We start from the raw sequence: 12,402 nt of genomic DNA, 5'->3' as shown, positions 1-12,402 counted from the left end.
CCAAGTTTCATTAAGATTGGGCCAAAATTGTGACCTCTAGAGTGTTAACAAGGTTTTCCTTTGATTTGACCTGGTGACCTAGTTTTTGACCCCAGATGACCCAATATCAAACTCTTCCAAGATTTTATTGAGGGTAACATTCTGACCAAGTTTCATTAAGGTTGGGCCAAAAATGTGACCTCTAGAGTGTTAACAGTCAAATTGTTGACGACGGACGATGGACACAGGGCAATCACAAAAGCTCACCTTTGAGCACTTCGTGCTCAGGTGAGCTAAAAACAAACAAAAAACAACAAACAAGAGGGCCATGAAGACCCTGTATCGCTCACCTGACCTATTGACCTCAAGATTAACATTCTGACTAAGTTTCATTAAGATATGGTCATAAACGTTGTCTCTAAAGTGTAAACAAGCTTTTCCTATGATTTGATCCGGCGACCTAGTTTTTGACCCCACATGACCCAGATTCAATTGAGAGCAACATTCTGACCAAGTTTCACTAAGATTGGGCCAAAATTGTGACCTCTAGAGTGTTAACAAGCTTTTCCTATGATTTATCCTGGTGACCTGGTTTTTGACTCCAGATGACCCTATATCGAAACTTTCCAAGATTTAACTGAGAGTAACATTCTGACCAAGTTTCATTAAGATTGGGCCAAAATTGTGACCTCTAGAGTTTTAACAAGCTTTTCTTTTTAATTGACCTTGTGACCTAGTTTTTGACCCCAGATGACCCAATATCGAACTCGTCCAAGATTTTATTAAGGGTAACATTCTGACCAAGTTTCATTAAAATTGGGCCAAAATTGTGACCTCTAGAGTGTTAACAGTCAAGCTGTTGACGACGGACGGACGACTGACGGACGACGGACACAGGGCGATCACAAAAGCTCACCTTTGAGCACTTCGTGCTCAGGTTAGCTAAAAATAAGACATGCTTGTGAAACATGCATGATGGCAACCCATAATCACTGTGACCTTTGTCCTTTGATCAAATGATTCCCAAAACAATAGGGCTTATTTACTGACCACAGGCAATGATTCTATGAAGTTCAATGCCGGTCAGTCAGAACATTCTCCAGTTATCGATTGAAAACCATTTTCAATCTTTAGGTCACTGTGACCTTGACCTTTGCCCAACTGACACCCAAAACCATAGGGGTCATATACTGAATAATGGCAATCATCCTGAGTATGACGTTTGACCTCTATGAGCCAAAACATTCTCAATTTATTAATCAGAAATCAGACTACAACAAAGTTTGCTGTAATTCTAACCAGTAGTTCCAAAGGGGAAGATGTTTAAATGAAAATGGTGATCCATGACAATGGGCACCAAACCATCCACCTAGACTAAAAAGACCTTTTCTGATTGGCCGTGAAGACCTCTTTGACTGGACAGCATGATCAACAAAAGGGCCATAATGGCCCTATATTGCTCACCTGTTATCACTGCACTTAAGGACAAGAATGTAAAAAAATCATCAAGATCAATCAAAAGAATCATGAGAAAATATAGCTGATATTTTCTTAAAGGTAAAGATATGTCACAAGAGGTTCATGATGACCCTGGATCGCTCACCTGAGTAAAATGAGCTATATGTTTCAAATGTCAAACTGATGATTTTTAGAAATTTTTTGAAAGATTTTACAATGTACAATCAAGTAACCCCTGGGGCTGGGTCAATTTGACCCTGGGGGTCAAGATTTGAACAATTTTGTAGAGGTCCACTAGGCAATACTACATGTCAAATATCTAAGGTCTAGGCCTTCTGGTTTATTTTTAGAAAATTTTGAAGATTTTTCTATGTACAATCAAGTTACCCCATGGGGCGGCGTCAATTTGACCCCGGGGGTCATGATTTGAACAAATTTTGTAGAAGTCTACTAGGCAATGCTACAAGTCAAATATCTAAGATCTAGGCCTTCTGGTTTATTTTTAGAAATTTTTTGAAGATTTTCCTATGTAAAATTAAGTGACCCCTAGGGCAGGGTCAATTTTGACCCTGGGGGACATGATTTGAACAAATTTTGTAAAGGTCCACTAGGCAATGTTACAAGTGAAATATCTAAGCTCTAGGCCTTCTGGTTTATTATTAGAAATTTTTTGAAGATTTTCTTATGTAAAATCAAGTGACCCCTGGGGTGGGGTCAATTTTGACCCCCAAGGGTCATGTTTGAACAAATGTTGTAGAAGTCTACTAGGCAATGCTACATGTCAAATATCTAAGCTCTAGGCCTTCTGGTTTATTTTTAGAAAAATTTTGAAGATTTTCCTATGTAAAATCAAGTGACCCCTGGGGCGGGGTCAATTTTGACCCCGGGGTCATGATTTGAACAAATTTAGTAGAGGTCCACTAGGCAATGCTACATGTCAAATATCTAAGCTCTAGGTCTTCTGGTTTTTGAGAAGAAGATTTTTGAAGATTTTCCTAAAATCAAGTGACCCCTGGGGCGGGTCAATTTTAACCCCGGGGGATCATGATTTGAGCACATTTTGTAGAGGTCCACCAGGCAATGCTACATGTAAAATATCTAAGCTCTAGGCCATCTGGTTTATTTTTAGATTTTTTTTAAGGTTTTCCTATGTAAAATCAAGTGACCCCTGGGGCGGGGTCAATTTTGACCCCGGGATCATGATTTGAACATCTTTAGTAGAGGTCCACTAGGCAATGCTACATGTCAAATATCTAAGCTTTAGGGCTGCTGGTTTTTGAGAAGAAGATTTTTTAAGATTTTCCTATGTAAAATCAGGTGATCCCTGGGGCGGGGTCAACTTTGATCCCATGGTCATGATTTGAACAAACTTGGTAGAGGTCCACTAGGCAATGCTACACACAAAACATCTAAGCTCTAGGGCTTCTGGTTTTTGAGAAGAAGATTTTTAAAGTTTTTCCTTTCAGTTGCCATGGCAACCAGAGTTCTGCATGGAATTCAATTCTTTGAATAAATTTGAAAGGGGCCACCCAGGGATCATTCGTGTGAAGTTTGGTGTAATTCTGCCCAGTGGTTTTCAAGAAGAAGATTTTTTTACAAATTGTTGACGCACGAAGCACGACGGACATCAAGCGGTCACAATAGCTCACCTTGTCACTTCATGACAGGTGAGCTAAAGATTGTACTTACTGGTCAATGCAGTCTGTTCCATCTTGAATGTTGTTGGTGATATTGGGACAGGTTATATGGATACCACTTTACTGAGTTAAGGAACTTAACAATGTCTCTTGGTTGTTTTAAACAAAGTTCTGTAACTAACATTATATTAGTAGCAATACAAAATTTGTTTTGCATAAGACTTCAAATCAGAAATATTTCAGCAGTTTGAGCCGTGCTATGGTAGCTAACTGCATAAATATTTGAATGCCATTTCTTAACCTTTAGTGAGATATAACTGTTATTGAGACATGTAAAATTACATGTAAATACTACTCACATGACAACATGTACATACATATATTATCATTTATGAACTTTTCAACTGTTATCTTATAACAACAGTCTATCTCTTATCACATAAAGGTAAAGACTGAAAAGGTTCAATGAAACTGTGACTATTTTGGTTATCACCATTTTTGAACAGTAAATCATTTCTGTAATAGTGGTTACTTGATCTAGCCATCAACAAGAGTTCTTTGCCAGCACTTACATGTTCATTTACATACTATACTAATATACAAAGCCCAATCTGAATAAGAAATGTTTACAATAATTAAGAAATGACAGTTTTTCTTTATATGGCAGAAAACAAAATGTTACCATATCCAGACTTCAATATGACTTTGTTTATTTTTTGACTTTACATCAAAACTTACTTTGCTGTATCTTTATGACATCTGTCTATTTGATATTATTAACCCACCCTTAACTTGCTAAATTTCCATAATGAACTTGTCCATCTTTCAATTTGGACAGTACCATTAACTGTTAAAAGGGGTGCTTACCAAAAAGATACTGACTGAAAAGTGAACATTGCGGACCATGTGCAGACCAATCTTGGTCTGCACTGGTTGCAAAGGCAAAATCACTTTATCACTTGCAACCAGTAGGCTAAGGGTTAAAAAATCCAAGTGCATTTTTGTGACATTTTAAAAATAAACAGACCTTGTTAAATGAACCTAATCATATCGTTACATTCCATGAATGAAAACAGACTTTTCTATGACAAATTTCAATCATGATATTGCAAGACGTTTAGTATATAATCTTTGAAATTGGTGGTATGCTAACATTGAGACCAAAAAGCAATCCCTGAAGCCGTCTGCTTTGGTGTGATACCTGATTTGAACTTGAGACAAGCAAGAAGAGTACAGTTCCAGCACAATTCTAATCATCTAACATCCAAAGGGGAGTAGAAAATGCTCCAATTATCAAGGATGTCATAAAAAATGTAAGCAATATAGCAAGGGACAATATAAATTACTTAGTGAACCCGGGAGCTCGAGAGAGAGCATGTATCTATCTATCAGCAGTCCAACAATGATAACATAAATGCTATTAAAATACTTCAACTTGGGCAGAAAAACTTGACATGACATTTGCTTTAATTATCTATTACATGCACATAGAAACAAGAGGGCCAAGATGCCCCTTAGTCGCTCACCTGAGAAACACACCATAACACACCATAACAGTGTTGTAAAACATGTTTGACCTAGTGATTTCATGGAAATAAATATTCTGACCAATTATCATTAAAACTGGAGCAAAAATCTTGAGTATAAATAAGCATTTTCTTTGATTCGACCTGTGACCTAATTTTTGACCCCAGAGCATGAGACTCATATTCGAACTTGACCTAGATTTCATCAAGACTATCATTCTGACCAAATTTCATGAAGATCAATTGAAAAATACAGCCTCTATCGCATACACAAGGTTTTTCTTTGATTTGACCTAGTGACCTACTTTTTGACCCAAGATGATCCATTTTCAAACTCGGCCTAGATTTCATTAAGGTTATCATTTTGGACTTAATTTCAGGAAGATCAATTGAAAAATACAGCCTCTATCGCATATACAAGCTTTTCCTTTGATTTGACCTAGTGACCTACTGTTTGACCCCAGAGGACCCATATTCGAACTTGACCTAGATTTCATCAAGGCAATCATTCTGACCAAAATTCATCAAGATTAATTGAAAAATACAGCCTCTTTCGCATACACAAGGTTTTTCTTTGATTCGACCTAGTGACCTAGTTTTTGACCCCAGATGACCCATTTTCGTACACGGCCTAGATGTCATCAAGTTATCATTCTGACCAAAATTCATGAAGATTAATTGAAAAATACAGCCTCTATCGCATACACAAGGGTTTTCTTTGATTTGACCTAGTGACCTAGTTTTTGATCCCAGATGACCCATTTTCGAATTCAGCCTAAATTTCATCAAGGTAATCATTCTGACCAAAATTCATGAAGATTAATTGAAAAATACAGCCTCTATCGCATACACAAGGTTTTTATTTGATTTGACCTAGTGACCTAGTTTTTGATCCCAGACGACCCATTTTCGAACTCGGCCTAGATTTCATCAAGGTAATTATTCTGACCAAAACTCATGAAGATTAATTGAAAAATACAGCCTCTATCGCATACACAAGGTTTTTCTTTGATTTGACCTAGTGACCTAGTTTTTGACCCCAGATGACCCACTTTCAAACTCGGCCTAATTTTATCAAGGTAATCATTCTGACCAAATTTCATAAAGATTAGTTGAAAAAAAAACAGTCTCTATCGCATACACAAGGTTTTTCTTTGATTTGACCTAGTTTTTGACCCCAGATGACCCATTTTCGAACTCGGCCTAGATTTCATCAAGGTAATCATTCTGACCAATTTTCATGAAGATCAGTTGAAAAATACAACCTCTACCGCATACACAAGCTAAATGTTGACAGACAGACGACAGACGACGGACATTGAGCGATCAGAAAAACTCACCTGAGCATTGCTCAGGTGAGCTAAAAATACTTCATCAGTTAAGAATATTGAACTAAAAGTAAGTCAAGAGGCATTTACTATATCACAAAATTAACTTTATGTTGTCTTTCATGATAAGCCTTACAAATGTATTTCATCAAGTTTAAGGTGAACATCAAATTTAATTCAAACCCAAACAATACCTTTAAGTGTAGCAGAAATTGATAACTATACAATCAACACTTTTTTATTAATTGCCACAGGGCTCTTCATATAAAAGTGCACACACTGTCGGTGTGCTGATCTAAAGATCCAGAAAAGCGGCAAGAGTTCAGCTAAATTCCATGTCTTCCTCTAAACATTACAGATGACTACTGAGACTTGTTGTCTATTGCTGTACTACTGATATTAGAGAAAAGACTAGTGAATGATTGTATTGAAGCCTACCTTGGTGATACTGTTGAAATTGCAGCACCATAACATGCCACTACTTACCAGAATATTGCTGCATATATTGTGACACATCTAATGTTGCTGCACACATTTCTAATTTTGCAGATACTGCAGAAAAAAATAATGTGATGCTTATACTGCAGCACATTATTGATATACTGCTGATATTGCAGCACATTATTGATATACTGCTTATATTGCAGCACACAGTTGTTATACTGCTGATATTGTAACACACAATTGTTATACTGCTGATATTGTAGCACATAATTGTTATACTGCTGATATTGCAGCACATTATTGATATACTGCTGATATTGCAGCACACAATTGTTATACTGCTGATATTGTAGCACACAATTGTTATACTGCTGATATTGCAGCACATTATTGATATACTGCTGATATTGCAGCACACAGTTGTTATACTGCTGATATTGCAGCACACAATTGTTATACTGCTGATATTGCAGCACATTATTGATATACTGCTGATATTGCACCACGCAGTTGTTATACTGCTGATATTTCAGCACACAATTGTTATACTGCTGATATTGCAGCACATTATTGTTATACTGCTGATATTGCAGCACACAATTGTTATACTGCTGATATTGTAGCACACAATTGTTATACTGCTGATATTGTAGCACACACTTGTTATACTGCTGATATTGCAGCACATTATTGATATACTGCTGATATTGCACCACACAGTTGTTATACTGCTGATATTGCAGCACACAATTGTTATACTGCTGATATTGCAGCACATTATTGTTATACTGCTGATATTGCAGCACACAATTGTTATACTGCTGATATTGCAGCACACAATTATTATACTGCTGATATTGCAGCACACAATTGTTATACTGCTGATATTGCAGCACACAATTGTTATACTGCTGATATTGCAGCACACAATTGTTACAATGCTGGTATTGCAGGACATTATTGCTACATTGCTGATATTGTAGCACACAATTGTTATACTGCTGATATTGTAGCACACAATTGTTATACTGCTGATATTGTAGCACATTATTGTTATACTGCTGATATTGCAGCACACAATTGTTATACTGCTGATATTGTAAGACATTATTGTTATACTGCTGATACTGCAGCACACAATTGATACAATGCTGATATTGCAACTCATTATTGCTACAATGCTGGTATTGCAGCACACAATTGTTATACTGCTGATATTGCAGCACACAATTGTTATACTGCTGATATTGCAGCACACAATTGTTATACTGCTGACATTGCAGCACACAATTGTTATACTGCTGATATTGAAAGACATCATTGTTATACTGCTGATATTGTAAGACATTATTGTTATACTGTTGATATTGCAGCACACAATTGTTATACTGCTGATATTGTAAAACATTATTGTCACAATGCTGATATTGCAGCACATTATTGCTACACTGCTGATATTATAGCACAATGTTGTTATACTGCTGATATTGCAGCACATTATAGCTACACAGCTGATATTATAGCACAATGTTGTTATACTGCTGGTATTGCAGCACACAATTGTTATACTGCTGATATTGCAGCACATTATTGCTTCACCGCTGATATCATAGCACAATGGTGTTATACTGCCGATATTGCAGCACACTGTTGTTATACTGCTGATATTGTAAGACATTATTGCTACATTGCTGATATTGTAGAATATTATTGTTACAATGCTAGTATTGCAGCACATTATTGCTTCACTGCTGATATTATAGCAGAATGTTGTTATACTGCTGATATTGCAGCAAGCTGTTGTTATATTGCTGATATTGCAGCACATTATTGCTACACCGCTGACATCATAGCACAATGTTGTTATACTGCTAATATTGCAGCACATTGTTGTTATGCTGCTGATATTGCAGCACAATGTTGTTATACTGCTGATATTGTAGCACACTGTTGTTATACTGCTGATATTGCAGCATACTTGTTATACTGCTGATATTGCAGTGCATTATTTCTACACTGCTGATACAGGACAGGACACTGCAGGACACAGCACAACGTTGTACTTATATTGCAGCACACCATTGAAATACTGCTGTTATTGCAGCATAACGTTGTCATACTGCTGATATTGCAGTACATTATTGCTACACTGCTGACATTGCAGCACACAATTGTTACTCCGCTTATATTGCAGCAGACCAATGTAATATTGCTGTTATTGCAGCATGACTTTGTTATACTGCTGATATTGCTGCACATTATTGCTACACTGCTGTTATAGCAGCACAATGTAGTTGTACTGTTGATATTGCAGCACATTATAGCTACATTGCTGATATTGCAGCACACTTTTATTATACTGCTAATAATGCAGCACAAAGTTGTTATACTGCTGATATTGTAGCACATTATTGTTACACTGTTGATATTGCAGCACACCATTGTGAAACTGATGATGTGATAGCACACTGAAGTAATACCGCTTATACTGCAGCACACTATTGTTATGATGCAAATACTAGAGTTGTCACACGAGTGACGAATTAAACCCCCACATATAGCCTTGTCACAGAACTAGGCCAATGTCAAAGCTGAACTTGCTTGACCTTTGACCTAATGACCTCAAAATCAACTGAGGACATCTGCTGGTCATGATCAACCTCCCTATTAAATTTCATGATCCTAGTCCCAAGCATTGTGAAGTTGTTGTCCAAAAACCATTTGACCTGCTGACCTCAAAATCACCAGGGGTCATCTGCAGGTCATAATCAACCCCCTATCAATTTTCATGATCCTAGGCCCATGAGTTCTCAAGTTATCATGTGGAAACCCTTTAGCTGTTGCAAGTCACTTTGACCTTGACCTTTGACCTACTCATAAAGTTGAACTTGACCTGTATTTTTTGATGTTAACCTGTGTACTAAAAATTATTTAAATCGATCAAGCCTTTCAAGAGTTATCATGCATAAACCGTTTAGCTCTTGCGAGTCACTGTGACCTTGACCTTTGACCTACTGACCCCAAAGTCAAAGTTGACCTGTATTTTCTGATGTTACATCTGTGTACCAAAAATTCTTGAAATTGGTAAAGCCTTTCAAGAGTTATCATCTGGAAACCGTTTAGCTGTTGCGAGTCACTGTGTCCTTGAACTTTGACCTACTGACCCCAAAGTCGAATCTGACCTGTATTTTATGATGTTACACCTGTGTACCAAAAATTATTCACTTCGGTCAAGCCTTTCAAGATTTATCATGCGTAAACCGTTTAGCTCTTGCGAGTCACTGTGACCCTGACCTTTGACCTACTGACCCCAAAGTCAAACTTGACCTGTATTTTCTGATGTTACATCTCTGTACCATAAATTATCTAAATTGGTGAAGCCTTTCAAGAGTTATCATCCGGAAACTGTTTAGCTGTTGCGAGTTCACTGTGACCTTGACCTTTGAACTACTGACCCTTAAGTCAAACTTGATCTGTATTTTATGATGTTACACCTGTGTACCAAAAAATATTTAAATCAGTCAAGCCTTTTAAGAGTTATCATCCAGAAACTGTTTAGCTGTTGCGAGTCAATGTGACCTTGACCTTTGACCTACTGACCCCAAAGACAAACTTGACCTGTATTTTCTAATGTTACACCTGTGTACCATAAATTATTTAAATCGGTCCAGCCTTTCAAGAGTTATCATCCGGAAACCATAAAACCAACAGACTGACAGACAGACCAACAGACAAGCTCACTCATATATACCCCCACCAAACTTCGTTTTGTGGGTGTATAATTAGCAGAAATAAGCGGCATAGACCACAAATTGCATATAAAAATGCTCATTTAAAATCAGTACAAGCATTTGAATCTATTATCAACCACAACGAGATAAAAATATTGGACTTTGTATTATCATATGACTATGAGGTACACTATTTAACCCTCTGTGATAAGCTCAGGTAAAATCAATATGAAATCTCTAGCTCAGTGTGAAATACTATACTTAAAGCCTTGATTTAATAACATAATATACTGTAAAAAAATGGCGTTAAACTCGAGTGCGTCACAGACACAAGACTCGGATGAAATACGGGAAATGTACTGTGAGGAATGTGACAAACATTCAGCAAAATATGTGACTGCGAAAGGTTTCTGTGTGGACTGTGTGGAATATAAATGTGATCTGTGTATCCTATATCATAAGAGACACTTTGGTAATCATCAAATTCAAGACAAAAATAACATGCCTCAAGATTTCTGTTTTGAAAAATGCTCTGCTCATTCAAATGAACTTGTTAAATTTTACTGTGAAAAATGTGATAAAATTGCTTGTTACATGTGCAAGACAAATAACCATCAAAATTGTAATAAAGTGCGACATTTGCCAACACTAGTTAAAGGGGTAGAGCAAAGTAAGGAGTTTAAGGACCTTTTAGAACAAATGGACACATTGTCTGAAGACCTAGAATATACAAAACAGCAACTCCAATCAAATATAGACTATATTACTTCACAAGAAACCAATGAAAAGTTGAAAATTAGCAATCAGAAAGACAAACTTGTAACTAGCTACAGTAAAAAGCAGAAAGAAATCATTGAAAACTTTGACAAGAAAATGGAAGAAACAATTGCCAAATTGAAGAGAGAAAAGCAGGCACTGGTTGAACAACTGGCAGATAAGAAGAGAAATTTTGAGAAGAAACTCAGTTATGAAGAGAGAGATGTTACAAAAAAGATAAAAAGTTCAAAGGAGACTGACCAGGCAAATCCAGACTCACTGATGAAGAAAAACTTGACCTTGACAGATGACTTAAAAATATTATCTGCAGATCTCAAACAGAAACAAAATCTTGGTCAAAGATGTCAGTTATTTATTTCAATAAAAGCTGCAAAGGAAAGTTCAAGAAATCTGGGAAAGGAAGTAAGTGAGTTAAAAGAAAAGAATGAAATACATTATTATAACACTGAACTTACACAATCTGACGTAACTATGGAAACTCTTGATAACACTACCAACTTTTTCTCTTATGAGGACATACCCAAGTCAAGAATAGGAAGAGCTGCTACATTTCATTCTGATATACAAACAGGTTATAATGAATGTATCTGGCAAAATTCATGTCTGCTGTCTGTGAACACACTTATTGTTGCATATTATAGTGCCAAATGCCTGGCAATAGTCCAAAACTTAAAGCAAATCAAACCTACAGTTACAACAATAGACATGCCCTATCAACCATGGGACATCACAAAAGTTGAGGACAACAAAGTTGCTGTTACACTTCCTTATGAAGGCATTGTCAGGTTGATAACATTTTCTGAGACAATGACTGTGATCAATACTGATGATATAAAAGTAGGAGCATGGTGTCATGGTATTGCCTGTAGTAATAACAATCTCATTGTATCCTATAGTCACCCCGCACAAGTTCAGATACTTGATATGTCTGGTCATGTACTTAAAACCTTTGATAAAGATTCTAAAGGACAGCCTCTGTTTAGTGATCCTCGCTACTTGGCAGTAAGTCCAGACAATACAACCATATATGTGTCTGACTGGAACAGATACACAGTGACAAGTCTGACCTTTGACGGTAAGGTCAAGGCAATCTACAAGGATGATCAACTGACTACACCATGTCAACTAACAGTGGATGAGTCAGGGACAGTATACGTGTGTGGGTTTGACTCACACAATATTCATCAACTATCAGCTGACCTTACAAAAGTGAAGATCCTTCTGAATGAAAGTCATGGTCTGTACAAACCAGTGATTGTTGCATACTGCCAGAATAACAACAGACTATATGTTGGAATGTACAACAACACAAACATCAAAGTTTTCAATTTATCACTCACTAGAGTAAATAAGACAACTAGATTATTCCTATAATAACATATATATTATCACATTTGCACTTTCTCATTGTTGTCAATAGGTTAATGTCAGCATTGAGTGGACTTGAATTTTCTTTTTCAGTATAAAACTTAATACATTTTTGGTTGATAAGTATATGCAGAAGATAAACAATGAAATTATT

At 36.6% G+C, this 12,402-nt stretch overlaps 1 protein-coding gene across 1 annotated transcript in view; it reads right to left on the bottom strand.

The window, feature by feature from the left end:
• The window catches only part of LOC123538796 (ADAM 17-like protease), a 65,741-nt gene that overhangs the window by 16,268 nt on the left and 37,071 nt on the right, over positions 1 to 12,402 (bottom strand). Inside the window, exon 16 of the mRNA XM_053529512.1 lies at positions 3,127 to 3,192. Within this exon, the coding sequence (XP_053385487.1) occupies positions 3,127 to 3,192 (66 nt within the window). The remainder of the gene's footprint in view (positions 1 to 3,126; positions 3,193 to 12,402) is intronic.

The sequence above is a fragment of the Mercenaria mercenaria genome, chromosome 18, assembly GCF_021730395.1.
Source record: "Mercenaria mercenaria strain notata chromosome 18, MADL_Memer_1, whole genome shotgun sequence".
In the NCBI taxonomy this organism is placed as follows: domain Eukaryota; kingdom Metazoa; phylum Mollusca; class Bivalvia; order Venerida; family Veneridae; genus Mercenaria; species Mercenaria mercenaria.
This window is presented reverse-complemented; position numbering and strand designations above follow the sequence as displayed.